The 27,581-nt window shown below is 43.8% G+C and overlaps 2 protein-coding genes across 3 annotated transcripts; both read left to right on the top strand.

Moving 5' to 3' along the window:
- The first annotated feature begins 683 nt into the window (after positions 1 to 683).
- Positions 684 to 3,613, top strand: LOC137482701 (UDP-N-acetylglucosamine transferase subunit ALG13-like). 2 transcript variants are annotated; one of them, XM_068205218.1, is made up of 4 exons: positions 684 to 870; positions 1,291 to 1,450; positions 1,746 to 1,884; positions 3,141 to 3,613. In XM_068205218.1, the coding sequence occupies exons 1-4, from the start codon at positions 790 to 792 to the stop codon at positions 3,250 to 3,252; spliced, it is 492 nt and encodes a 163-aa protein (XP_068061319.1). In that variant the 5' UTR covers positions 684 to 789; the 3' UTR covers positions 3,253 to 3,613. The 2 variants fall into 2 exon arrangements, with proteins under 2 accessions (XP_068061319.1, XP_068061320.1); XM_068205219.1 differs by lacking the exon at positions 1,291 to 1,450 and having other exon boundaries at positions 723 to 870.
- A 1,367-nt stretch (positions 3,614 to 4,980) lies between these two features.
- LOC137482696 (UDP-N-acetylglucosamine transferase subunit ALG13-like) lies at positions 4,981 to 25,979 on the top strand. Its single transcript, XM_068205210.1, has 22 exons — positions 4,981 to 5,191; positions 5,520 to 5,603; positions 6,329 to 6,379; positions 7,130 to 7,176; positions 8,110 to 8,182; positions 9,498 to 9,579; positions 9,922 to 10,102; positions 10,820 to 10,895; positions 11,598 to 11,706; positions 12,911 to 12,975; positions 13,856 to 13,956; positions 14,563 to 14,690; positions 15,372 to 15,606; positions 16,064 to 16,235; positions 18,139 to 18,268; positions 18,502 to 18,537; positions 18,671 to 18,726; positions 19,754 to 19,925; positions 21,143 to 21,265; positions 24,335 to 24,375; positions 25,187 to 25,370; positions 25,477 to 25,979. The coding sequence occupies exons 1-22, from the start codon at positions 5,051 to 5,053 to the stop codon at positions 25,740 to 25,742; spliced, it is 2,553 nt and encodes an 850-aa protein (XP_068061311.1). The 5' UTR covers positions 4,981 to 5,050; the 3' UTR covers positions 25,743 to 25,979.
- Positions 25,980 to 27,581: the final 1,602 nt, after the last annotated feature.

The raw sequence follows: 27,581 nt of genomic DNA, 5'->3' as shown, positions 1-27,581 counted from the left end.
TGTTGAATTTAATTCAGGGAATAAATAGATTTAGATGTCTAATATTGGTTTACCTTTGTAGCAAATTGTGCAATGTGTTACATTTACTATTAAGAAACAAAACTGCCAGCTTGGTTTGTGCAACTGTTCAGGGGTCATTCTTACTCTTCAGTGAACACATTTAACAAATTTAGTATTCATAACTGTGTTAACACATTTAATATTCATAATTCTGGGGTAGAAGTTAAAGTGTTACTCCCCCAGTAAGTGCTGTGGGAGGCTTGGGCCAGCATCAGCCTGTAAAGGGAAGGTGGCTGTGGCCCTGCTCTGGCAATGGCACTTCTGAACACACCCAGACCATGAGTTATGTGGGTCCCCAATGCTGAAATAACACGTGGAGGCCAAAACTTTCCAAATTTGCTTTCTACCTCTCCTCCTTGAAAGTCTAAAAACCCGAACAGTCTTGGCTACCCCTCTAAACGCTGCCGGACAGTGGGCTCGTCAGAGCGGCCACCACCCCTGCTGGTGTGGCACCGTGGGGGAAAACCCCACGGCGCAGTGGCACCAACCTCGCCGAAACGGGCGGGGAAAACTCGTGAAGAGAAGCCAGGGCATGGGACAGGGAGGGCCAGGGAGGGCCGGGCCCGCGAGGGAAGGCGGCGTTCCGGCCCGGCCGCTCCCTCCCCTCAGCCCGTCCCTCCCCTCAGCCCGGCCGCCATTTCGGGAGCTCTGCGCGGGCGCGCGGCGCCCCCTGGCGGCCCCGCGGCCGTTCCGTTCCGGCCCGGCCTGGCCCGGCCCGGCCCGGCGGCCATGAAGTCCGTGTTCGTCACCGTGGGCACCACCAGCTTCGACGAGCTGATCGCCACCGCCCGCTCCCCGCCCGCGCTGCAGGTCAGCCGGCCGAGAACACCGGCCCCGGCCGCGGGCCGGGCCTGCCCTCCCCTCCCGGGGCTGGCGCCTGCGCGCCACGAGCTGCCCGCCCTCCCTGCCGCGTCCTGGCAGCGGTGCCTGAGGGGGCCGGAGCGGTTCGGGGGTACCCGGGGAGAACTGTGGAGTGTTGGTGGAGGAAGGGGAGGGACGGGGACGGGGCAGCGGTAGCCGGGCCGGGGTAGTCGGGAGCTGGGCACACCCGTCACACACTCTCTCTATCCCCGCCTCATCCCCTTCATTCCACCCCCGTCATCCCCCCAATCATCCCCCTCTTCTCCATCTCCCCACCCGGCATCTCCCCGTCATTCCCCCTCCCCGCCATCCTCCCCACCGCCGTTATCCCCCCGTTATCCGCTCCACTGACCCGTGCCGTGCCCGCAGGCGCTGCAGAGCCGCGGGTACCAGAAGCTGGTGCTGCAGGTGGGCCGGGGCTCGCTGCCGCAGCCCCGCAGCAGCTCGGCCCTGGCGGTGGAAGTGTTCCGCTTCAAGGACTCGCTGGCTGAGGACCTGCAGAGCGCAGACCTGGTCATCAGCCACGCAGGTACAGCCCGGCTGCTTCCTGGGGCTGCGGGAGGTCGGGGGATGAAGTCTCTCCGGCCCAAGGGTGGGCTGGCTGGGAGTGCTGAGGTCCACAGCTAGAGTTGGGTTGTTCACGAGTTTCAGCAGCAAGTAGGGGGGTATTTCATCTCTCACACTGTTTCAGCAGCAAGTAGGGGGGTATTTCATCTCTCACCCTGTTTCAGCAGCAAGTAGGGGGGTATTTCATCTCTCACCCTGTTTCAGCAGCAAGTAGGGGGGTATTTCATCTCTCACCATGTTTTCTATTTCTCTCGTAGGTGCTGGTAGTTGCTTGGAGACTCTAGAGAAAGGAAAACCACTAATAGTAGTAATAAATGACAAGCTGATGGACAACCATCAGCTTGAGCTGGCCAAACAGCTCCACAGAGATGGCTATGTCCTCTACTGTAACTGCAGGTATGGAGCTGCTGCGGCTGTTCCCGCTGGGCAAGAACATTCAGTCCACGTGACTGCAGAACTGAGAATGTAACAAGGAAATGTACATCCTTCTCTGTAATCTCCATCTGGATATTAGATTTTCCAGAATGAATAGACTAACACTAGGTAGTAATTTACACACTTACCAAGCCTTTTGACTACGACTTCTTCTAATTATTTTTTTCCATTTGAGGTAACATGTATTTAGGTTAAAAAAAGTAAAACATTTGGATTCGGGGGATTAATAAATCAGATATTATCTGGTTAGTAATTTTAAGTACTTTTCTTTCAAGTACTTATTCAGGCTGCCCTTTTAACCAAACTTTCTGAATCCACCATACCCTCTGACAAGGAGTTTCACAGATCTACTGCCTGTCACTTCAGGAGAAAAACCCAAACCAACCAAATAAAAAACACACCAAAAAGAACCCACCCCACAAGGAAACCACACATTAAAAAATCTCACCATCACCAAAACCCTTAGCTCCTTTTTTTAGAGTTCATCCTGACTCCTGTTGGGTTTATTTCTTCTCCTAGTTTTGACTGTGTCCTTACTGTTTTCTCTTGTGATTGACTCCACTCTAAAAATAAAAGATGACTTTTAAACTGAAGGCAGAAGAAATGTAACTCCCACTACTTAGTCTACATCTTGTTCCTTTGCCCTGCAAGCAGAGTTTCATATGTTTCAGAAGAGCTTTCTGAACAGACCAGGCCTGGCATTGATTGAAATTGAGCACTTTTCTTAAACTCATCTTGGTGCTCCTGTCAGCTTTGGAATTTTTATTTCTTTGTGTTGGGCAGTGCCAAGCATTTGAGCCTTATTTGCAGCCTGATAATAGCAAGTAACAGATTGATGTAGCTGTTCTTTCTGGCTCTGTGATCAGGGGAGAACTCTGCCATGTGTTCAAATAAGATGGATTTCCTCCTATGGTTTATGAAGCAGAGCCTGAGATCTTGTTCGGTCTTGCAGCATTGCAGCCATAGAAGATTAAAAAGTTTAAAAGTTGAGTTTGTCTCTGAAAACTGATGGAAGTGTGTTCTCAGCAATGCTCCCTACGAGCCAGTGCTGCCCGGGGCCTGCTGCTCTGTGCATTCTCTTCCTTTCCATACATATCCTTATTTAATATTTCCATGCTAAAGAATTCCCTATGGATGCGTAGAAAGAAAGCTGTATAAAAATCTCCTATGGGATAGCTCTTTCTTCTTTAATTTTTGCTCTTGGTCTGTTTTTACAGCACTCTTGTGGAGACACTGCAGTCGATGGACTTGTCAGCTTTGAAACCTTTTCCTCCTGGACAGCCAGAAAAGTTTGCTTCATTCTTGGATCAAGTTTTGGGGTTACAATAAACAGAACAGAGAAATTAAAAAGTTGGAATAAAATGTCTTATCTCCTACACTTAAGGTCTGCCAACTGGGCCAAACACACAAAGAAAATATCATTTACTATTAACTGATATCAAGTGGCTTCCAATTTAGTGCCAAATTCATTCAGCTTTATGCACAAAAGAGTACAATGCCAATAAGGAGGGAGTATGAACTGTCTAGTTGCATGGACACACAGATTTATATCATAAAAGCTGCACTGAGATGGTGATTCCAGTGATGAGGACAAGCTAAACTACTTCTTTACAGGCATGGCAAATGCATTGTGGTCTCTTGACCTTTTTTTGCCAAGTAGAGGTGGAAATAAATTGTCTTTGTTGACGTTTCTGTGATGTTGTGCAGATGCCTTCAGCTCTTGTTTAATGTGTTTACAGAAGCACTGAAAAGAGGACTTCAAAGTGAGAGATTTAAGCCTCAAAAGGGAAAAAGGCATGTGGTGAATCAGGGTGAAAAAAGTTACAAGCTGCAAACATGCTGCCAAACTGCTGCCCTTTGTTTGGGTGATTTACCCACAAAGGTAAAACATAGGACACAATCCTCCTTTTGCATGGTGTTACCCCATCATAACCCATCAGTTTGGACTTCTGCACAGCCAGTGTTTCGTATTTAGATTATAGGTAAGGAACAAATTCTCCCCTGTGTGAGTGCTGAGGCCCTGGCACAGGTTCCCAGAGAAGCTGTGGCTGCCCCTGCAACCGTCCAAGGCCAGGTTGGATGGGGCTTGGAGCAGCCTTGCATATTAGAAGGTGTCTCTGCCCATGGCAGGGGGGTTGAAACAGGATGAACTTTGGGGTCCCTGCAAACCCAAGCCATTCTGGGATTCTTTGATACTGATCAGAGCTCCCCATTTAGAGTATTGAATTTGACAATGATGTGTTACATCGATTTCTTCAAGTAAATATTTTGAATACCAAAGGGGTCTTAAACTTTAAAATGTTCATGCATGTTCTTAAGCTTCTAATGCTCTAGAACTTTAGAAGTGCATAATTGTTGCTAATTGCCTTTCCTACAAGGACATTATTCGGTTGGGGGGGTTGTGTTGCTTTTGTTTAAAACAAGAAAATGAAACTCCTGAATTGGCCCACTTGATGTCTAAGTACAATTTTCATGAGGAAGTAAAATGTACACAGAAGCTTCAAATGGAGCACAAAGGGCTACAGGTGGAATAAATCAGGCCGCACAGTTGTGCAAGGCTCAGTTTTGCCAATCCCCCAAAGTTTGCTCCAAATACTTGATTAGGAGCAACTAAGATTTTTCACTCCCTTAACGATTTCTATGGAGTAACTTCAAACCCACTGCTGGCAACCCGCCTGCAGCCCGGGAGCGCAGGGGGAACGCTGGATAACCACCGGACTGATGTTCGCGCTGGTTCTCTGCAGTCGAGCGATGAAGTTGAAGGAGCGAGCTTAGCCAAGAGCAGGTGCGGGAGGAGCCGCTTCCCGCGGCTTGGGATGCGCACCCACGCCGGGCGCCGGGCACCCTAAAAACTGGCCTAAAACAACCTAACGTGGCCCCAGCGGGCACGGCCCCGGCGGGCTCCGGGGGGCCGGGGCCGGGGCCGGGGCCGGGGCCGGGGCCGGGCGGTGCCGGGGCCGGGGCCGGGCGGTGCCGGGGCCGGGGCCGGGGCCGGGGCCGGGGCCGGGCGGTGCCGCAGGTGGGCGCAGTGCCTCATTAGCGGCGCCTCATTAGCGGCGGCCGCGCGCCCGCCGCCTCGCGCCTCGCCCGCGTCTCCGCGCCCGCCTCAGCCGCCCCGGCCGGGAAGATGCACAAAGGCTCCAAGAAGTACTTCGGGCAGAAGTCCTTCAGCGAGGTGGCCATGGACGAGTACCTGGGCAGCCTGGGGCTGTACCGCAAGATGACGGCTAAGGACGCCTCCTGCCTCTTCCGAGCCGTGTCGGAGCAGGTGCGCAGCCGGCCGGGCGGGGGGCGGCCGGGGCGCCTCAGGCCTGGGGCGGGCCGGGGGTGCCCCCAGAGGGCTCCTGGAGACCCGGCCGGGTGCCCAGAGCGAGGTGGCGGCAGCGGGGATTCGTGGGGATGTGTGGGAATGTGTGTGGGGATGGATGCGACCGGCTCCCGGCGCTTGGGCTCCCCTCAGCTTCAGGTGTCCCCAGGTGTCCCCAGCCTCTGCGCTGCCTCCTCTTGTGGTGGCGTTAGTCCGGAGAATTCGTGCCTAGCGCGAAGCGTAAGTTAAACTCTTGATGTTTTCTCCTTTATTACCGTTATTTTCCCAGCTGTTTTCATCTCAAATTCATCACGCAGAAGTTAGGAAAGGTTGCGTCTCGTTTATGAGGCAGCACCAGTCGAGGTTTGAATCCGTAAGTACCGCGTGTTCTGTATAAAAGCTGGGTGCGTGTAGTTGGGAAATGCTGTGGGAGGGGGGGTGGTTTAGCACGGAGAACACGATGGTTTGTCATGCTTGAAAGACAGGAGAAATGGCAGGGTGACTGCTTCCTTATGTTGTGTTGCAGTTGCCTAAGTTTTATTTGACTTTTGTTCTGAAGTTCCTGAAAACAAGTTACTAAAGCCTTAGTAGTGAGTGAGGCAAGTTATTTGTGTAGTATATTCTCTGTGGGGTGACCACTGCAGGATTTAGTAGGTGGGAAATGTGTCGTTTTCTGGAGCAGGAAATCAATATCAAAAGATGCTGGGAAATGCTGGAATAATTACATAAAGTCACGGAGCTTTGAGGTGTGGTTTTTGGTTGGTTTAGTCTGTGGCAATTTGAGTGTGTGCAGTGTGGGTTGGTAGGGTAGTGATGTGTTCTGGGGTTTTTCTTTGTTTGTTTTCCCTGTCATCACATTTAAGTGCTTCATCTAATCTAGGAGGAACTTGAATGTTATTTAGACTCATATCTTTAATATTTTTTTAGGATCTCTGGGTATTATCATATTGATACCCCAAATCATTCTTATGTCCTACATGTTTTGCTCCCTCCAAATCAACAGCTGGTAGCTGTTAAGTAGTGTTTAGGTTTAATTTTAATTTTGCTTTCTAACTGCCTAAGTCTTTATATCTTTTTTCTTCTTTGTTTTGTTAAAAGTATGTGGAAGGCTCATTTGAGAAATATCTAGAACGACTAGGAGATCCAAAGGTAAGCCTGATCTAAGACTTATTAAGAGATTTAAATTTGAAGGTGTTTAGGTAGTTATTTAAAATATGGTTATTTGAGAACAGGAAGGTGTTTAGGTCCTTATTTAAAATGTGGTTGAGTTTGTAGTTTTTTTTTTTTTTAGAAAGACCCAAATAATGGGAAATAAATTGCATAACAACGGTTGTACTGATAAATGTGAACAAACTGTACATATATAAACAGTACCAGTTTTGGTAGGGAATTGACATGGGTTCAAAGGAACAATCTCTGCAGGCTGGACAGTAAAAGCTTATTCATAACTGTAGTTCTTTAAGAAGAAAAAAAGCAAAACATGTGGCGTGTACCTTAAATGAAATGTCTGTCAGGCTTTACAATCCTCTGCTTCTTCCTTTACTGTTCAAACTTCTTTTTCTTTAGTCTTTAACCAGTAACCTCGGTGAATGCAGCTGTTTCTGAAACAAATGTGGGTTTAAAAATAATGTATCTAAAGTACTGTGTTGGAGCAACTCTGGCAGCAATTCAGTCTTACTAATTTTGGTAATTGTGGCCACCCCATGTAGCAGACTCCTTTTACCTCACTCTCCCCCACATCCTTATATCTCAGCTTTCAGTGCATTATTGCTTTAACAAACTGATGGTTTTGAACAGGTATTTTAATAGTACAGAATTTTAACACAACAGAAATGTAGCATATAGTTGTTGATGTTTAGATGCTTCAGCTCTCTCACATACTCTCATAATATTGCGTAGGAAAGTGCTGGCCAGCTGGAAATAAGTGCTTTATCAATGATGTACAAGTAAGTACTCCTTTCTTAAGGTTTACTTCGTTATGCACTTGGTGGGAGGGTTCTGGTGCCAGAACTTCTGTGTGTTTGCCACCGAGAGGTGAATGTGTGAAACAGGATGAGAAATGCTTTCCTAAAAACCAATTAACTTAACTGACATGTAAATGGTGCCATCACAACCCCTGTTCTAACAGGGATTAAGGGCAGGCTCAGTTTTCAGAGATGCTTATTTGTTATCTTTTTGCTGATATTAAACTTGAATGTCAAGTGTTTGCTTCTAGTGGCTGAAGACTGGAAAAGGGGGGAAAACAAGGAGCTGTGTGCAGTGGAAACACTGTGTGGTAGTTACAAGCATGACTAAAACTCATGTTGGTGTTCTTGAAAGCTCCAGGAGTGAGGAGTACCTGCCCTACCTGGTGTGTAAACACTGCTGTTTATTTCAGAGGTAACACAGAACTGTGCAGGTGCTGCTGTCTTGCTGAATTAAGCTAATTAAATGCTGCCACCTGTAAAAAGCAGTCTGGCTCTCAAGTGGTAGGAAATAGAAGCCTCCTTTTGAAGGCTCACTGTGTCCCGGTACTAAAGGAACAACTGAACTTTGGCAGGAATTACTAGCTCCCTGCACTGAGGTTTTAGTCCTTTTGCAGGGTGCCTAAATCACTTAGACTGAATAGTCTCAGTGTCTGAGCACCCTTCTGTAAGTATAAGTACTTGGCTTAATCTGTGAGTAAACATCATGGTCTTTTACAGACAATTGTTGTTTTCCCCTCAAGATAGGTTTGCTCATCTGGCTATTGCTTTATGGTAGCATTCATTTATCAGGGAGCTAAATGCATGATTTTTCTGTAAACCAACAGCTCTAAACTGCTCCCTGGAAACTTCTTCATAACATGGTTCTAGTGAAAGTGTGCTCTTGCAAGTCTTGTTTTCCCTCCGCTTACCTAGGCGAGACTTCATGGTGTACCGGTACCCCGGGAAGTCACCCACACGTGCTACAGACAATGGCTTTGAGGACAAGGTCAGTCAGTAGAAGTGAGGGCAATTTCCTTCTGTTCCCCTGCCAGTCTGTTTCCTTACTTTTCCTGAAGCTGGATGAGTTGTGAAATTTTTCCCTGAAAGGGGAAGTTAGTGGGAAGAGATAACTGTAACAAGCTGGTTTTTGTGACCTACAAACTGGTCCCAGTTCAGAATGGGAGTTACTGGAACAGCTTAGCTACATCAGAGCTACTGCTGGGGGCAAAAGGAAGGAGCATAAAGGACAAATACAGTCTATTAACTTGCATCTGACCCCTCTGGTGCTTTCTGGAGCTGTGTAGATGTGGGTGCACAATTAATGTGGCTACTTCAGGTATGATGCTGGTGAAGCTGCTGCAGTGTGGATTTCAGTGTGGGCTGATAGATTTGCCAAGGTGGCCAGTCTGCTCTGAACCTGTGCTGCTACAGCTGTTAATGATCTGTTGATGAGCATTGCTGTCTTCATTGCATCTGCTTCTTTCTTCATCTACACTGTTTCCTCTGTAGCTTAATTTAATTCCAAAATGAGTTGAGTTTAAAAATCAAACAGCATGTTCTAAATGCTCAAGGCTTTCCCACCAGAACTCTCATTAAGTGTTGGCAGCTCTCTGGCATTACACTGTGAGTTCGGGCAGCAGCTCCTTCTGGTGTTGCTCATCCTCACCACAAGAGGAGAGCTTGTGTTGGCAGATTCCACAGAGCACCCAGAATTAAGAGTCCTGGCATCTGGGCTCCTTCTGGGAGCTGGTTTTCTGGGAAGCATCCCCGCTGACAGCTGCTTCAGGGCTTCTGCCTGTTGCAGTTGGCTGTGGTTGCGTGCCAAGAAGTTTGGTGGCACTTGTTTACATGATGTGTCAATGCATGTGTTGCAGAAAGCATCTCTTCTGCTTCTTAAAAGCAAGGTTTTAAGAGCTAGAGAAGTAAATGCTCTTCTAGCCTTGCAGGCAGAGAAGGATGAAATGTGCCTTTGACACTTGGGATAGTGTGTCTCGGGGTGCTGCGTTCAATGGGTTGTATTTATTTTACCTCCTGAGCAAATGGTGGTCTTGGAAAACAACTCCTATTTCATGTTCAATACAGCAGGATGTACAGATGGTTTTTTTTCTTTGTATGATACAAAGTTACTTAGAGTCTTTACCTAAATTTCACTTTTGAGCTGATGCTACAGCTTTTTCATGCTTATCTTGAGAATATTTACTGTTTTCTTGGTGAATTGGTGTCAACCGTAGAATAAAAGGATATCAGAATTTACTGACTTCATTGTAATTGTTGGGATTACATCATTCCAGCTTTAAAACTTTTTTTTTTAATTTCCCCAGATTTTACTGTGTTGTTCCGGTAACGGCCATTATGACTCTGTGTATACAAAACAATTTCAGGAAAATGCTGCCATTTGCCAGGGTAAACTTGAAATCATTTTTCTGTGGAAGAGAATTATGTGTTTTCATGTTTAGAGGCAGGTTTGTTTCAATTTTCAGGGGTGGGGAGAAGAGAGATGGAAGTTCACTTCTGGTATATTTTTATGCATAGACTAATTTTTTAACCTGTTAAGTGGGTTTTGGACCAAATGACTTCCAGAGGTCCCTTATTCCCAACTGAGTTACTTTATGATCCTGTCCTTAACTGCATTTGATGTTACTACTGCCTTGTAACAGTAGATAATATCTGAGGATCTGCTTGCCTTGAAAACTGCAGGAGTTCTTATGGATCTCATATTACTGAGCTTTGTGTTGGTTTGTTCAGCTGTATTATATGAGATCCTCTACAAAGATGTGTTTGGCATGGATGAGGAAGAATTAAGGTCTGCAGTTGAGGTGTTTCGAAGTGGATCCAAGAAGAACAGAAACAGTGCTCCTGTAGGAAGTGAGGATGCAAACTTTGGTTGTCTCCATGAAAAAGTGCCCAGAAATCCATCAGAAAAGAGGTAGTATGCTGGGCAGGGGATCTGATAAGAGAGAAACAAAAAAAAAAAAAAATCAAAACCTTAAAAACCTTGCATAGGACAACTTTTCCAAGTTACTCTGAATTTTTATGGAATATTAACTGATTCCTATGTTATGACGCAAACACAAAGCTGAAGTGCATCGTGGAAGAGAGTGTGCTTTCCTTGGAGCTGGGAGGTGCCACATAATTGACTGTCCTGTGCTGCAGGCTGTGTTATTAGTTGTGTGTTACTCTGTAAAATGACAGCTTATTTGCAAGTAAAATTGCTCCTTATTCATTAGAGCTTTCTTATTATTTTTAAGTGAGAGACTTAATACTCTTCTAAGCCTCCATAGCTCTGAAAGACTTGAGAGCTGCCTCTGAATGCTTGCAGACAGCATTGGTTTGATGGTATTTGGCACAGAGTGTCTTTTTGTCCCTGACACTGCAAGAATTCAGTCAGTGGGATCACCTTCATCCTTTCCTAATGCAAGCAGTAGCCCTCATTAGGGGTGGGTATTGGAACAAGCAAAGGTCAAGTTCTTAAAGCTTGGAAAAGGCTGGTCCTCCACTTCATTGCACCTTGCTGGTGTTTAAGGCAAAATGTGCCACTTGATGGCACCATGGTGCTTTTTCAGGTTGTCTGAAAGTTGGTGATATTAATCCTGGTTAGCGATTGTGTGTTGTAGCTTTTGTAATCTTATTTTCAATTTTTTAGACTGGGCGACTGGGAAGGCAACAGTACTGACAATCCACAGGAAACCAGGTTCAAACAAGGCATTGAAGAACAAAAGGTTTGGCAGTTCAGGGAATAATCCTTATGGTTTGTTTTGGGGATTTTTTTCTGTTGTATGATGTTACCCTTGTTAGGGCTAAATCCTCTTTACCACTTTCTAAAAATGTATTTTTGGTTAGTGGGTAGCTTATTTCTTCCATCTACTTGTCTTTTGGTTCTGCCCTTGAGTTTCTCTTAAGCTGGAAATGGCTATTTTACTTAATGAAAATCTCTAGTCCTTCTCTAGCTGATTTTTATTTCCTCCAAAAGATGGAGCTTAGCAGATGTTTCCCAATTTGTTTTTCCCAGGATGTGGCTTAAATTAGTTCACTTTTGTCTTGACCATAGCATAAATTGCTTCAGAATACTTCTAGAAACTGTACAGAGTTTTCAGATGCAATAACTGAAATTCTTGCTTACTTTTGAAGCTGTGGCATCATTGGTGTGGTTGGCTTCCTTTGATTCATTTTGAGTACAGAGCTATGCCAAGTGTTACTCTTGAGCCTGTTCTGCTTTCCGGAGTCAGTCTGCTCAGCACCTGAGTGCCTGGATCTCTTTTCATACTCTTGAGTTTTAGTGTTTAGGGAAATACAGTGGAAGTGAAAATTTTGGAAAATAGCATCTGTACTTTTTTAAATGGTACACAGATGCTGGCAAAATAGAGACTGTGCTGAACACATGAAATGCACTTGTTAATGCTTCATTCCAATTCTGTTTTTAGCCTCCAGAAAATCCTCCAAAGATGCCTGTTCCTTATAAAGTGCTAAAGGCACTGGACTCTACCATCTATCGAAATGTGGAGTTTGATGTTTGGCTGGACAGTAGAAAAGGTATCTTTTGGGAAGGGAAAAGCCAAAAAACTCTTCCTGTAGTAGGGTTATCATTAAATTTATCAATCTTGAGTCCTGTCACCTGTTTCTTCACAGCTGAAATGTGAAGGACACAGGTGACCCCAGCAGATAGCTGTAGGTAGGACATGTTCTTGGTTTCCTGTCTGGCATTCAAAGTACAAAATACCCAGCTTCTGATACTGTATAATGGTACAAGGTTGCTAAAAATCTGACCTCTGCTACTCGTTGACTCTACACAGGAAATAGGAGGATTCAAAGCAGAGCACAGAACTCTGTTGCCGTTCTGTTGTATTGGAAAGCAGTCAAATGTGTGAGAGTTTTTTGTTGGAGCATGTGTGCAAAGACTTCTTTATAGAGCACGATTTTGGCCTCAGAATTGTATAAAAATGAAGATCTCAAATTTAGCATTGAGATCTGTCAGATAAGTTTTTCTCCTGCCTCCCAGCCCTCCTGGGCTTGAACATTCTGCAGAGATTTCATGGTTCTTGTGGCTTGGGAAAGGTTGGCTGCTTTTTGGCATTCACTGTGGCGGATCTGTAAAGCAAGAAGTTACCAAGAAGGATAAGTTTTTAAGTGATACTTGATGTCTGACCCAAAGTGCTTTGCATGCTGAAGAACTCCAGCATTTCACCATGGTGTAATCAGTAATGAGAATCATTAAAATTCTTGGAACAGAATGTGGTAACCAATTATCTGTGTAGAATACTGACGTGCAGAGAAGCCAGGCAAGGAACAGAGGTAAAAAAAGCTGAAATCTAACAGCAAGGATACTTTAGGCAATGTTAGCTTTTCCTGGGTGACATTTCATGTTTGCCAAGTGCCACTGGAACTCTGGCAAGATAAGAGATGTCCAACATTCTTAATTCCAGGATTTGTATTAAATGCAGGATTAGTTCTGTGCCACCACAGAAGCTGCAGTGTTGTAGCAGTGCTGCTTGCTGCATTATCTGGCTGTTGCTGGTCTCATGTGACTTAGCCTGGTTATGGTCTATTGTAAGAACACCTAGAGTTACTCCACTGCTACTATGGGGAATATTCAGGTATTGCACAGGAAGTATTCAACTCAGTTGGCCTATAAATTGTAGTTGGCTGCTATCATGAAGTACTTGTAGGATATGTGAAGAAAGAACAGTAGCTTAAAGGCTTTTTTCCCCCATTTATTCATTTATTCATTTCTTTTTAGAGCTTCAAAAAACTGACTACATGGTGTTTGCTGGGAGACAGTACTATTTAGGAGATAAGTGTCAGGTTAGTACTCAAAGGAGACTCAGTTATGATAAACTGTTAAAACTACTTTAAATGGACTATGATAAACCATGAAGTCATTTGACTTCATAGAATTTTCTAATGCTTTTCTCATTCTCTTCCTTGTAGATGTTCTTTTAAATGTAATTTGTAAGGTAGATTTCTGAAATCTGCCTTTGAACTTGGTATTCTGACAGAAGAGCAGTTTGGGGATTCAATGTAAACAAGTCATCCATGTTCCCTGAGTGTGGAAGTTCCAGGCAGAGCTCAAAATGCACAGGGGATGCTTTTGATGTAGTTGTCTTTGGATTTTTCACTTGGGCTAAGCAACAACTCTGGATAGTCTTACCTTTCTCAACAGTGAAGTAGCAAAATATTTTTATAAAATAAAAAGGGAAGAGCTAAAAAGGGAGGAGTAGAATAATCTGGACAGGAGATGCTGAAAGTAAGGTCAATTTTCTTTGTGTTCTGATGTCATCTGTAGTGATTGTATATTTTTTTTAATCAATCTTTAAGGTAGTACTAATGATTCACTCAGTGACTTGTTTTTCACTGAGCAGTGCTTTCTTTTTCCTCCTTTATCTTCTGTTCTCCTCAAGTTCTTAAGCAGCAGTCTTCCTTGGCACTTACCTGCTGGGCACAGGGGATAAAAATAAGTTAGGGTGCTGGTACCTTGCCTCTCAGTTGCTCACAAGACTGATTTTATTTCTTTTTATCCTGTCTGAAGTTAGTACAGCGCTCTTTATTTTGGCTGCCATTTTGAAGAAGTATTTGAGCTCACTAACATGTGACTGGCTGGAGCAGCCTTTGCTATTAGTGGTTTGTAGATCACCGTTCTGATGCAGTTTAAGTTTTTTCAGAGCTTCCCTTGTTCTCTCTCCAGGTGCGTCTGGAACCAGGAGAGAGGTATTACAATGCTCACATCCAGGAAGTTGGACAGGACAGCAACACATTGACTGTGTTTGTTGAGGAGCTGGCAGAAAAGTAAGCAGGCTGGTGATGACTTCAAGTTTAAACTCTTTCTGGTTGAGGGCTTTAGTTTTTTTCTTGGATTTCTAATGACCAAAATCATTGTTGTAATACTTTGTGTGAAATCTTGCTGCTCTTCCTTCGCTGGAATATAAAAGTGATCTTTATAGTTTGGGCTTAATTCACAGAGAGCAAATTGCCTTCTGCTGTTGGGTTTCTCTGGAATTTTTATGTTGTACCCAAGCAACAAAATAATTGGCACTTCTGGTGAATCTAATCACTTTCTCCCCCTTACTGTTCAATCATTCTCCCTCCTCCAAAGCTGGGATTGACAGCATCCTGCAAAAATTCTGTGTTGTCCCCTGCTTTTAGGTGTACTTCTGGAGGCACAAAAAATGCAGGCAGGGGAGAGAGACTTGACCTGGGAAGTAAATAGTATTTAAACTAAAGCCTAGCTTGTATTTTCTTACTAAACATGTAGCAATAATGTGTGCTTGGTGCCAGAGAAACAGATTTTTTTATTTTCACAAGCTATTTCCTCTGTCTTGGTGTCGCTTCAGCTTATGTTGTTGTGCAGAGCGTATCCCTGGGGCACTGCTAACACGAGTGTCCTTCCTGCAGGCACACAGTTCCTTTGGCAAACTTAAAGCCAGTGTCACAAGTGGCTCCTGTCCTTACTTGGAATATAGCTCACAACAGAAGAGGAGGAGCTTATCAGAAAGTAACAGGTGGACACTTCTCAGGAATAGGTTTGTACAAGGCTTCCAGAAGCATTTCTTCCCTGGCGAAGTAGGGGAGTTGCTCATGAGAGTTGTAACTGTAGCAGGTTTTGGATATTGGAATGGACTCAATTCACCCTGAGATGTAAAACTTGGCCACTGCAGGGGTTCGATGGAAAGCTATCTTTCAGGCAGGGATGAATTTGACTTTACAAGAGAGCAAATCTACTGAAATACAGAGGAAATTTGGTATTGCTCAAAATTGCCCAGAACAGATTTTCCACTTGAGAGCCATCTAAAATACGTGTCAGTGAACCAGAGCTTCTCTGACCTGGCATTAGCAGAGATGCATGGATGGACCAGAGACCCACTTAAATATGGGTTCGATTTAATTTGGAGGAGAAGATGTGAGTTTTTTTTTATTTTATGAATAAATGCAGCCTGCATAGAGAGGTTTTAACACTGAATGCTGGTTGGAGCAGCTGAAGCTGGGAAAGTACTCCCATGTCAGATGCTTGTATCACATAGAATTCCTGCTTGATTCTTTTAAAGAAGGGTGTGTACTTTCCATATTTACAATGCACTTTTTCTGGAATAGGCCATTAGCTTTCTTCTCTATGGGTTCAGATATTAATTCTTCTCTTTATCATTTGAGACCATAGCTCAGGTTTAAGGTGTAAATCTCTTTTCTGTCCTCAATGGAAACTGCAGAAATGGATATGAAAACACGGAAGAGGATGCTCAAGAAAGTCCGTGGGAAGGAAGTGTTCATGGCTGTGGCTTACAGCAGGGGACAGCCAGTGCTGCCACCCCGGCTGCAGCACAGTGCTCCCTCAGGACGCTTCCCTCCCGTCCACTGCTCCCAGGGAGGTGCAGGCATGGCACCCTACAAACCCTATCACCAGCAGAATCCTCCCAGACAGCACCATGACTCCGGGATGCTGAGGTAGGAAGCTTTGAAAACATGAGTTGGCCACTTGTTTCCTGTTCACTCTTGCTGTAGACTGGCTAAGAGAGAGTTTCACCTCTTAGGTAAACCTACAGCTGAGAGGCACTTCTGGTGGTAGTTGCAGTTTTCCCCCTTTAAACTCAGGGGATCTGCCTGATTTATAGACAGGCACAACATGCTTGGCCTCAGATAGCATTGTACCCCAGCCCAGGGAAGAGAGGCTGTCAGAGTTATGGCAACTTGTCCTGGTGAGTGACAGCAAACCTCTTCCACCAAAAATTGCTCTAGCAGGCATTGGGTAGGATGCTAGGGCATTAATTGCTTGTTTGCAGCAGAGTGTGAAAAAGCAGGTTCCTTGGTGGCTCTGCAGAAAGAACTGAGCTAAAACCGAGCAGCCAGTGCAGGTGGAATTGCAGGTGGTGGTGATTGCTCACCTCCTCTCTTGTTCCCCGAGCTCGTACAGCCGCAGCCGACGCCCGCTGCCGTGTGTGAACAAGGAGTGCCAGTACGGCTTCGTGGCAGGGGCTGCAGAGGAGCCCCAGGGGCCAGAAGAAACTGTAAGTCTCTGTGAAATTGAAGGAGATGACACTGCTTTTCCTGCTCTGCCTCTGAGTTATGAACAAAGGGTAAGCTGAAGCCTCTCTGAGAGAGAGGAGGAGGGGGAAACTAAATGCACAGTGATTCTTAACCAAAAAAACCTACTGTCTATTTAGGTATTCTTGGAGTTAAGGTTTAGGAGTGAATGCATTTTTGACAGTGGAAGACTGAAATTAGTCTAGTTCCTGTAAAACCTGCTTGAAACCTCAGTTTTCCTAGATACTCCCTTCTTTGTATCCTCAGTAGCAACACTTGTTTTCTTTTAAGCATATTTTCATAAATATAATCATGTTTCTCCTTTCTATTGCAGTTTGAGAACAAAATCTTTTCCTCCTGTACTCTGTCTAGCTCTAGATGTTGTGGGAGAAAGCTTTGGGTAGCAAGATTCAGCAACTGGATAGTGATAGCTTGGCTTTTTTTCCTATGAATTTGTAGTTGTGATGTTTTGGATTAACATGTTGTTCCTGACACAGTTTCTTCTGCTACAGAAACAGGAAAAAATTGCAAACCTAGACTTAAAGCAGTCGTTTTGTTGAGTTGTAGATAAAGTGGCAAAGTGTATTCTTAAACTTTAAAATGCCTTTTTTTTCCTTTCCTGTAGTCTAAACCTAGTCCAAAGCTGGGAGTGCTAAAAAAATACCAATTTATACATAGGTATCTGAATAGGAAAACAGATTAAAAAAAAAACCCCAAAAACAACCTGGTATGTTTGAATTTTTTTGCTGTGTTGAAGCAGTGAACTGAACTATTGTTAGACTTGTATTTAAATGAGGGAGCAAAAATATGCTTAGGGCTGTTTCAGCACCAGTCATTTTTTCTTGGCTCTGATGTACTAGATCTTTGCTCTGATTTTTCCTCCAAGAGTACCAAGGAATAAGGACACATTATCCTGCAATTTCTTTTTTCCAACATGAAATCAATACAGCTCAGTGGCTTTTTCTCCCCCTTGCTAGACTTGCCTGCAGCTCCTAATGAATAGGTTTTCATGTTCATTCAGTGACTTTGTTATTGTCAATGCCAAAGCTTTTTCTGTCTCTTCCCTGTCTTGTTTGGTAAAGGAATGTGACATTTCCTGGGGAAAGATGCATCTCATAGAGGTCTCTGCTATGCTGCTAGAGGCCTGGTGGGAGAATCTTCTGACTGACCACCTCTGCTTCAACCTTGGAAATCTTTCAAGCTTCTCTGAGCACTTTATCGATCTCATAGTCACCAGTGTCTTCTGAGGAGAGTTTTTGAGTGTCACCTTAGCCATCACAAGAATGAATCAACTTCTTTTACTTGAGCATCTCAAGCCTATATTCCTCCTTCAGAGAACTAATCTTTTAAATTGGGGTGCAGCTAAAGATTGATTTCAGTGCAGCAGCAAAGGGCATGTAAAAACATGGAGTGCTTGGGCAACCTGGGGGTGTGCTGCTCTCTGAAACAGCCAGGGCTGCACGTGTGGGTCAGCCTAGTGCAGACACTGCTGTCTGTGCCAGCAGCCACCTTCTGGTTCCACTGGTTGTGCCTGAAGATGATCTTTCTCCATGATGATCAGTGTTTGGATGAACTGATCTGCTGCTGGTGTGGGGGGAAAGCTCTAGAATGAGCACTAATGCATGCTGGGGGTAGCAGCCTTGTCTGGGATCTCCTCCCTCCTTTGCAGCTTTGTTAGAGCTTTGGGATAAAGCTGGCTGAGTGCTGGGAGGGAGCAGCTTGACTGCGTGGCATAGGACAATGGTGAAGCTTCTGAATTGCCTTAAGTGTGCAAGGCAGAACAGCAGGAAAAGGAAAGGCATGTTTATTGCATTGGAATGGACACACAGATGATGCTTCTAGTAAGCTTTGGTTACAGCCAGCTGGGTCTGCCAGCCTGTTTTTGTGTGCCTGTCTCTAGAGCATGGAAAGGTTTTCAATTAGTTTTAAATGTATATCTCTGACTTTGCTTTTCAGAGCAACAGTAGCCCTGCTCCCATTGTCCGTGGTCCAGGAGCATTTTGGGTAGCAAGAAGTCCAAACTCTGTTCCATCTAACAAGCAGACCCTGGGTACCTTAGAGGAGGAGGAAGAAGCAGGTGAAAATGGTGAGTTCTTAAAGGATTCATAGGCAAAATACATTTAAGAGATTGTCAATGTGCTTTTCACTGTCAAAAGTAGGTTCCTTACATGTCCTAAAGGACACAAAGTGAGACAACACTGAAAGCAGGTTATTAATGGATGCACTGAAATTTAATTGCAATAACTCCAGCTTTAAGCTTTTTTGCCTTCCCCCTTTTTTTCCCCCTGAATCAAAACTTCTGTTCTCTTTCCCTTGTAGGGAAATTTCATGAGGAATATATATATGTGCCTTCAGGTAAGTAAAAGTTTAGGTCTTTACTGATAGAACATTTGGTGAATGTAATACACTGAATTATGAGCTTTTATATGTTTCTGAAGGATTAGATTTAATGCAACTCTTTTCAATTAATTTTGCCTATGTCCTCCAGATCCCAGCTGTGAAACTGCAACAGTGTTTAGTTCAGCAGAACCTGCAGCAAACTTGGTAAGTTTTACTCACAGACTGTTCAGATTTGAGATCTTTGAGGTGTGTGGCATTCATGGAAACTGTCCTTAGATGCATAGTAGGCTAGAGACTTAATAAAAGAAATGAAATCAGCATTCCTTTATATATTCAGTATCCTTTTCCTGCCTGAATGGTGAGGTTTTAATCTGAATCTGCAAGTACAGCCTGAATTGAGCTGGATACAGTAATGATTTTCCATCTTTCCCTCTGCAAAGGGAGAGTGTGTATTTGAGTACTGTTCACTTTTCCTTCTCTGCTCCAGACAGCACTTGCTTTTATCAGGCCACTCTTCATGTTATATTCCAGTTAATCTTAGTCCCCCTCTGTTGGACTGGAGAAATCTCATCTGTGGTAGAACTTACCTTGGAATTTTTAATTTTTTATTTGAAAGGAAATCTTTAGTGACCTGCTGCTCCGCAGTGGGTGTGAAAGCTGTCCTGAGCATGCCACAATAAAACTGTGTTTAACTGAGCTACAAAAGACACTCTGGGTATACAGTCCATAAATGTAAAAACAAAAAATAAGGGTGTGGTGTGTGTGCCTTGTGGCTTCTTTGCCACTGAAATGGACCATGCTTTGCTTTGGAATCTCTTCAGGAAGAAGGGCCGGTCTCGGTGTCACCTCAAGATGAAGTGGCTTCCTACAGCTATCCCCAGAAGGTAGTGTCTGGTACTCTGAACTGTATCTCATGCTTCATTGTGGTGGCCCTGTAGAGAGATAACCATGCTGCCTGGACTCTGACAGTTTCTGTGGACCCCTCACAGCCTCTGGCAGCAGAGAATGCAATTCCCTGCAAATACAAGTAAAACGGAAAATGCCTTGCAGGTGTCTGCAACTCTAAACTGGAATTTTCAAGCCAATTTCTACAGAGTTTGGGTACTTAGTGCCTTTACAGCTAGGATTTACAAGATGGATTTGTGTGAAGTGAGAATTTTTGAAGTATGTGGTATTTTTCATAGTCTTTGTCAAAGCCAATTGCAGAGGTAGACTCTTGACTCTTTTCCAGGTGTTGGTGAACTCTGCAACAGTTTCCACCTCCACAGATGTTTATACTGCTCCAGCTACAGGTCTCTCTTCAAATTCTGCTGCCTCCACTCCAGCCAGTGTCATAACAGCAGCTCCCCCACAAACAGCAGTGCAGCCTGTCATAGCATCTCCCTTTTCTGTGGGGAGGCCAGGTAGAGTGTACAGACTGCAGCTGTGGATTGGATTTCCAAGTTTTCAGTTACATTTTCCGCTCCCTTTCTCCCCCCATCCAAAACAAGTGTTAAAAGGCTTAAAAAAAAAAAGCGTCACTTGCTTTGGTTTAAAATTGCATAGTTGTAACTTGGCTGCTGGCTTCTTTGCTTTGAAGAGGCTGTTGCCCCTGAATTTTTATGGGAATTGGAGGTCTCTGCTTTGGGTTCCCCCCTTGCCACCTTCAACTGTTAATGCCAAGTGTTTGCTAGAAAATTCTTTTCAGAAGGCAGAAGTTCAGTGCGGCTCCCTTCACCTCCCTTTCCTACAGCTAATTTTCCTCTTGACTTGAGGTAGCAAGCCTCTAGAACACTATCACTTCCAGGAGAGTCACTGGCTGGGGTGTTCCAGTTTATTTTTGTGACCCTTAGTTTCCTCTGTGCAAGGAGATCAGGTCTGTGGGCAGTCACAGGGTGCACTCTCCACCTTAGATGCTGTACCTGCTTTGCTCTTGGAAAATGGCAGCTAGGAAAAAATTCTGTTTTCCTTCTTGCAGAGAGCATTTCTCCTGCCTTCTATAACTTCTCATTTAGCATCTAAAAAATCTCCACCTTCCATTCTGCTCAGTTGTCTCACTTTTCTCATCTCTTTTTTTTTTTTTCTACTCTGCATGAGAGTTTAGTCAGCACGGTTCTCAAAGCTGTCTGCTCACTGGTGCCAACCTGCTGCTGTGTTAGAGGTGTGGGCCACCTAAAAGGATATTTAACAGTTGAATGTCCAGAAGATTTTTGTCCTGATGTGTCTCAAACCTTCCTTTGCTTTTGTGGGCTTACTGTCACGCTTCTGAGGACTTTAAGTGATTAGTCTGTTCCCTTTTGTTCTCTTACATAACTGTCCTAGAAGTCTGGCCTGCCTTCTAATATGAAGAAGTTACTGAAGAATACTTTTTTTTTCCTTTAACTGGGATATACAGCTTGCAGATAGAAGTGCAGTTAAGGCTTGAGAGATTGAAACCTTCCCATGTAGTTTTAAAATTTCTTCTGTACAAGTGATTTCTTCTTTCAAAGTGACTGCTGAAAAGAATTTTGTTAGAGCCTGTATTTAGGGGCACCAAGGTGTCAAAGTGCATGCCAAATTGTGTAACTTAACACCTTACTCGTTTGACATACCATGGCACAGTTGACTTTTTTGGGTGACATTTGTTTCCTTCCAATTGTAGCAGTTTCTTCAGTGCCATTCCCAATTTATTCAGCTCCTCTTCCCCCAGTGAGTGAGGTGGGAGAAGCCAGTGCTGTTCTTCCAGCTTACTCTTGTGATCCCAGCGGCAGTGATTTGCCTCGAGGTAATGATGGTGTTTTGTATTTTTACTCCTGCTGCTCTCCAGCACACTTCTGACTTGTGCTCTCCTTGGAAGCTTAACAGAGCACCAAGTGAGATTACATAGTGAGAAGAAATGGCTCTCTGCCACTTGCAGGGAATGAGAAATAATATTATAGATACTTATGCTAAAACATTTTCATTCCCAGTTTTGAACAAAAGTTTGTATCCGACTCCAATATGTGATTATTGCAGCTCTAGACAGCACCTTAAATAAATTAAAGCCCAGGGGGAGGGTGCTTGGCCTGTATCATACTTGTTTGTAGCAGAGTAATCACTTTTCTGATAACTGATTAAAATAAGAACTGTGTGTTTATAAGTTGTGCTGTTGTACGGTTCAGTGGGGTATTTTGGTAGATTTCCTGTATGGTTCCAAGCTGTAATTCTGTGGTGTTACAAACCAGGGCTGAAGTGTGGGGTCAGCTTGTTCCTTGGGTGTGTAGCTTTGTCACACACTGCCATCAGCTGGGACAGTGTCTAAGGTCCACGTTGAGCAGTGAGTGCAAAGTCCAAGCCTGCTGCTTTCACGCTGCTGCTGCTGTGCTCTGCAGTTCCTCTGCTGGCTCTCCTGTGCCCTCAAATCCAAGATTTGTTAATCTTGGCCGTTCTGGTTCCCTTCCCTGCTGTGGTACCATCACTGATCCCATGCACACGTCAGAGTTCCTGCTTTCCAGCTTTAGTTGAATGCCCTTAACTGAGGCTTTCCCCACTTGGGAGAATGGGGTGTGAAGTGTGCTGACAAGAATCTGGAGTGGATGTGGATTAATAACCTCTCCAGACCTTGCCTGGAGCTCTTCAGCTGAGTCAGTCCACATCATATTAGTCCTGTCCTTCTTGGCACAGGCTGTAGGAATTTTAAAGGTTGCTAGTTAACAATAGTGCATGTAGCATTTATGTTACACTGCTGGAGTATAACCTGTATGGCCTTTACGTTAAGAAACACAGCAGGTTTGGAATAGGGCAGGGTGAAGAATGTGGGTGTTCTTGATCTGGAGTTCTGTGTGCTTTGCTAAAGACCCTAGGCCTGGTATAGATGAGGAGCAGAACTTGTCAACAGGCTGAAGTCCTGGACCTGGGAGGAAATCCTGCTCTAGCATTACTTGTATCTGCATTTATTCCAGTTTTCATAGCATCTTGTATCTTGTTTTCATGGCATTTAGGACTTGTCAAGTGTGTTTATTAGTCTCAGGTGTCCTGCCCTTGCCTGATGCCTTGTATTTGAAGGAGCTGTTGATAAAAGCCTGCTTGAAACTGTTGTGTTCCAGAAACAGTGTTCAGTACTGGCCAGAGCTTCCCAACAGCACTGTAAAAACTCTATCACAAGATGAGATTTTTATCAGGCATCAATGTGGTCTTTATATTTTCATATCAGAATGGGTAATTTTTTTTTGGTTTAGCTGTTGCTTCATAAGCAACAAGTTTTATTGAAGATGGACTTGATTTTCAGACATCTAAAAGAGCAATCTGTACAAAAATTGGTCTCCTGCTGTACTGTCTTCTTTTCCATCATTCCACAGATGTCAGTGTTTCCAGTGTCAGTTTGTCACTTCAGCCTCCCAGCAGTTCCTTTGTACTGGTATTGCTGCTATGGAAGCAGCTGTTTCATTCAGCTCTTATGCTTGCTTTGCATAGATTTGCATAAACAATTGAAGGAACAAAATTGTGTTTTTAAAAAAATGCCCAACTTTTTCCAGATGTAGATGGAATTTCAGCTAGATACTAAAAGGTTTGCACTTGTGTAAGCCTTTGAGTTATTATTACTGTTTCACTGACCATGGTCAGGGTTACAGCCAGACCACCAATACTTCCAGGACTAAGTAAGGAAGGATCTGTGTGCATTTCCTAAAACAGCTGCATGGATTGTTGCCCTGATGGATGGGCTGAGCAGTCAAAGAATTGAGAATTGGCAGCAGCAACAGAGGAATAAATCCATGTGCATTTTAAAATTGTGTTGTAGTTTGCTTTGCTGATGCTTTTGCCTTCCTGCAGCAAAACACAACACAAAGTGCCACAGAGAGCAGGGCTGGGGAAGCGTGGGAGATGGGTGGACAGGGAAGTGCTGTGGAGCCTGGTCTAGGGCAGGGTGGGTGTTTGTGAAGATGGAATATGGTAGCTCTGGAGGTGTTGCTGAGTTGAATCCCAAGACAATTCCTTTTGAGTTGTCTCCCTGCTTTCCCTTGGCTTTAGTACAGCTGGGAGCTCAAAGTCTGTGCTGTGGAATAGGTCACTTGCTCTTCCTTCAAAGCAAATCTGTATTGAAATCTAAGAAATCAATTTTTCTCATGCATGGTTCCAGAGCTGCATCATGGGATTAAATGCACACTGTCCTTTTTTTTTTTTTTCCCTTTCAGTGGGTCATCTTTAAAGGTTTAAAGCTGCTTCACAGCTTTTGGACAGTTGGAAATGTGTTTCCAAGTTCAAAACCCTGTTGCTTTTGGAGAGAGGTTTCAAAGTCCCTTCACACACCTGGGACTGTTTCTCAGTATATTCACTTACTTGGCTGGGGGCAAGTTATTCAGTACAGGAAAGACAGAAGTAAAAGACTTTTCAAGAAAGCAGGGAACTGAGTACCCTTGTGAGATACGAATATATTCCTTATTCCTGCCTCCACTGAGCTTAGTATAACAGTTAGGGGGCCCCAAAATTTGGTGAGAAGCTCTGTGTTAAGTCCTAGTTGTTTAGACAACTTTTTTGATTATTTTGTAAAAAAGCTGAGTTATCACTTGAGTAATCAAGATGAATAAACCAAAACTAAAGCTATGTAGTCATTGAATTAAATAATGAATTGGCCAGACAAATGCTCTGCTGTTGCACAAACATCTAACTGGATTTAGTTTAAAACATAAAACTAGTTTAACAACTATTTATATTCAAGATACATTCTTTACCCTTGAAATTTTAAAGAAAAGGTAGTGCTGAAATACTGTTATTCATTAAGTAAGAATAACTTCAAATCAAATGTTCTTAATGTAAGTTGCTTTTGCTTCTTGGTTTATATTCCTCTGGTCTTTAATGTCCTATCCTTTAATTTCAGATGCAAAGGTCTTGCGGTATTATTTTAATATGGGATTGCAAGTAAGTGCTTTTAAAATGAGTATAGCAAATTGCCTCTAAAAACTGCTGGGTTTCCTGACAAATGTATTGATGTATTCAAACCTTTCACGTGTCCTAAGTGTGCATTCTGTGCACTGGACTATTAATATGGATGGACTTTCTTGGTGGAGAATGAAGTCTGGCTCAGAAAGTGAAGTTCTACCTCAAAATGTGAAGTACACCATATTAATTGTTTTACTGTGGGTTGTAGTGGTGGGTTTTTAGTTTTATTTTTAGTTTTTTTATGGTTTTGGGTTTGTTTTTTTTTTTATTTTGATGGTGGATAAATATCCTTTCCATGAAGAGAAGGGAAGAACCTGAGCCATTCTTAAGAGAATTTGTGTACTTAGATAAGACATCAAAGACCACTTAAAGATGTGTGGATGGAGTCTCCTAGGACTTGTGCAGCTGAGCTCAGACTGGTTAGCACCATTTCTCTGTGTTCTGGAAATCTGCTCTGCTGAAGCATTCTCTGTAGCAGTAGTTAAGTGCAGTGTCAGTGCTGCTGCTCAGGGAGGTAGAAAGAGCCATGTGAGCTCCTTCAATGGAAGAAGTGGGAAAAATCTCTGAATATCACAAAGTTAAGTGGGAATCTTCTTTCTCTGTAAAGACTTTTGACACAACAGCGGTGTGGCTGTTGCTGCAGGTATCTTTCCTGGTAGGCTGTGTTGGTTTGATGGGGTTAGGGAGGAAAAAAAATTCACTTTTTCCTAACTTTGATCTGAAACTAGCAGTGGTTTGGAGGAGGGCTGGAGAGTGTGTGGCTGTGACCATGTTTTTCCTTCCCTGCAAGTATTGCCATCAGAGCTGCTGGCCTTCCATGACGTACATGCAGCCAGTGCTGCCTCCATCTCCAGTGGAAGTTTATCCAGCATATGCTGAGCCAGCTCCTGTCCTGGATCAGTCAGTGCCTCAGCTCTTCCCTGATGCTGGGCAAGCTGAGATGCACCAGGTTCCCTTGGAGGCATCAGCAAATGGTTTGTATTTGAGCAATGCTGTGTTCATGCTCATGAAAGCCTGCATAAAAAGTCCATCAATGTGGCTGAAGTGTGTGAATGTGCTTTTTTGTTCTGTTTCTTTAAGGTAACTTCCAAAACACAGAGCCTCCACCCCTGTCCTATGGGCCGGTGTATTACCCAGTGGTGTCAGACCCCTTCAGCCAGCAGCCTCTGCCTGGCTTTGACTCTGTGGTTCCTGCCTACCGCTACATTGGGACCTGGCATCCAGTAAATCCTCCCCATGGAAATTCCCCACCTGTGGCTAAGGCTGGGAGCTCAGGAGCACCGCCCCAGGTGGGCTACATGGCCTCCCCTAACCCTGCACCTCCTGATGCACCTCAGGGAATGTAAATCTGGGAGCTGGAGGCTCCTTCTTGGCTTCTCATTTCTTGTTTGCCAGCTCTTGTTAATACTGTTTTGTAAACGTTGTCCTCTCTTAGAGAGTTGAGTCAGTTGCTCAAACTGTGTTCAAATTTCATGTTTCTCTTTAGGTTAATGCTACTGATAGATGACAAGATGTTGCTTTAGTTGATTAGGAACACATAGGAGAAAAGTACTGTAGTGCAGGGAGCAGCTTGGATGTGAGTAGAGGAAGTATGTGAAACAGAACATGCCTTTAGTCACAGCATGTTTTATCTCTGAGGGCTTGCACTGAACACTTAAGCACCTGGTTCTTGCTGAAGCACTGAACCACTGCCATCACAACTCAGGTAAACACTGGGCACAGGGTCATTAGAGGGGGATAATAATGTTTGAGTTTCTCAGATTTTGCAAAAGAAAGCTGCTTTGCTTTTAGTGGTCACATATTTGTAATAGTTGTATTTCTTCTGTCTGACTTCATGGTGCATGGGTTTCATGGCTGTGGGAAGTGCAAGAATAATGTTTTGATCTGTTGTATATTGTTGTACATTTGTAAGATTTGTCTTGTGAAAGCTGTTGCACATACGGTGGTGGCCATGGTGGTAACGTTGCACTGACAACACAAAATAAAAGCATTGAACACCTGACAATGAGTGGTCATTTATTACTGGCAGGTAATGTTCCTGACAATTAGCTATCCCACAACCTGGACTGAAGAAGTGCACTTGTGTGGGACAAGGCTGTTCTAGCCATCTGTGAGAATGCTGCAAAAGCTTTCAGCATAGAAATGGAAGCAGAATAATTCCTGGTAACTGCCCCTCTTCCTCTTTAAACTCAGGCACAACGTGCTCTGCCCTCAAATAGCATTCTACACAATTTAAATCAGCTCTTTTGGCCCATTCTACTGTTTGGTGATTTTTTAAACAATATTTTTCCTTTCTGTATAACTAGGTGGTGGTGAAAAGGGGATTAAGTGCAGAACTGCGAGAGGGAAAAATTGTATTTCCTTTGGTATCCCTTTTTAGTAACCCTGGAAGCAAAACCATAGTAGGAAAAAGTGACTTGTTACATTTTTGTCTGAAATTCATGCAGCACTGTTGGTGTTGATAATGCAACTCTGTAGGGAGAGGGCTGCAAGCTCAGCTTTTAGTTTGTCTACTGCAATTTCTAATTGCTGTACATTTAATTTGGCAATTTAATAATGGCTTTTCAAGATGGAGCAGCCTGGTAATAAGTCAAAGTGAGATGAAAATGACCCTTGAATAGCTAATTTGATTTTGAGCTGCTGTGCTGTTTTTAAAACAAAACATTTACACAAAATTGTTTATGAAATAATGGGTGGCCTTTGTGCTTCTGCCTCTGGAGGAGCACTTGACTTGCATAGATGTTTTTTGGAGAAAATACCATGAGAGATTTTTTTCTTGTTCTCTGAAATAGCATTCACTAGCCTAACCTCTTAAAGGAACTAGTGAAGCCTGTGATTTATTTTAAGGAATTTAAAGTGGCACTTACCTAAGTACAGTCTCCACGCTGGAGTCATGGAGTGTATTTCCATCTGTCATATCCCAAGCAGTTTCTGTCAAGCACTAAAGGGAAAGGAATATCTTCCCCTTTCAGGCTTTAGCTGTGAATCTGCCTCCTTTCTTCCTCTCTCACTGAGACAGCCTTGCTGTTTTCTACACACATGGTAATCACAGCACAGTGTTGGTGTTTTGTCTTCTGGTATTAGTCTGTCCCTGGAAGCCAATTTTTTTTTCCAATTGGAAAAGCTGATAATTCTGCTAGAATTCTCCTGGGTTTTTTGGTTTTGCTTACCCATCTAGGAGCTGG

Source organism: Anomalospiza imberbis, chromosome 14 (genome assembly GCF_031753505.1).
Source record: "Anomalospiza imberbis isolate Cuckoo-Finch-1a 21T00152 chromosome 14, ASM3175350v1, whole genome shotgun sequence".
Classification (NCBI taxonomy): Eukaryota; Metazoa; Chordata; class Aves; order Passeriformes; family Viduidae; genus Anomalospiza; species Anomalospiza imberbis.
This window is presented reverse-complemented; position numbering and strand designations above follow the sequence as displayed.

Bases quoted from the DNA above. Each gene is read 5' to 3' on its own strand.
- LOC137482696 (XM_068205210.1), top strand. From the start codon at position 5,051: ATGCACAAAGGCTCCAAGAAGTACTTCGGGCAGAAGTCCTTCAGCGAG. The intron at 15,607-16,063 runs GTAGGAAGCTTT...TTGTTCCCCGAG, and splicing joins CATGACTCCGGGATGCTGAG to CTCGTACAGCCGCAGCCGAC. The intron at 16,236-18,138 runs GTAAGCTGAAGC...TTTGCTTTTCAG, and splicing joins CTCTGAGTTATGAACAAAGG to AGCAACAGTAGCCCTGCTCC.
- LOC137482701 (XM_068205218.1), top strand. From the start codon at position 790: ATGAAGTCCGTGTTCGTCACCGTGGGCACCACCAGCTTCGACGAGCTG. The intron at 871-1,290 runs GTCAGCCGGCCG...CCGTGCCCGCAG, and splicing joins GCTCCCCGCCCGCGCTGCAG to GCGCTGCAGAGCCGCGGGTA. The intron at 1,885-3,140 runs GTATGGAGCTGC...CTGTTTTTACAG, and splicing joins GTCCTCTACTGTAACTGCAG to CACTCTTGTGGAGACACTGC.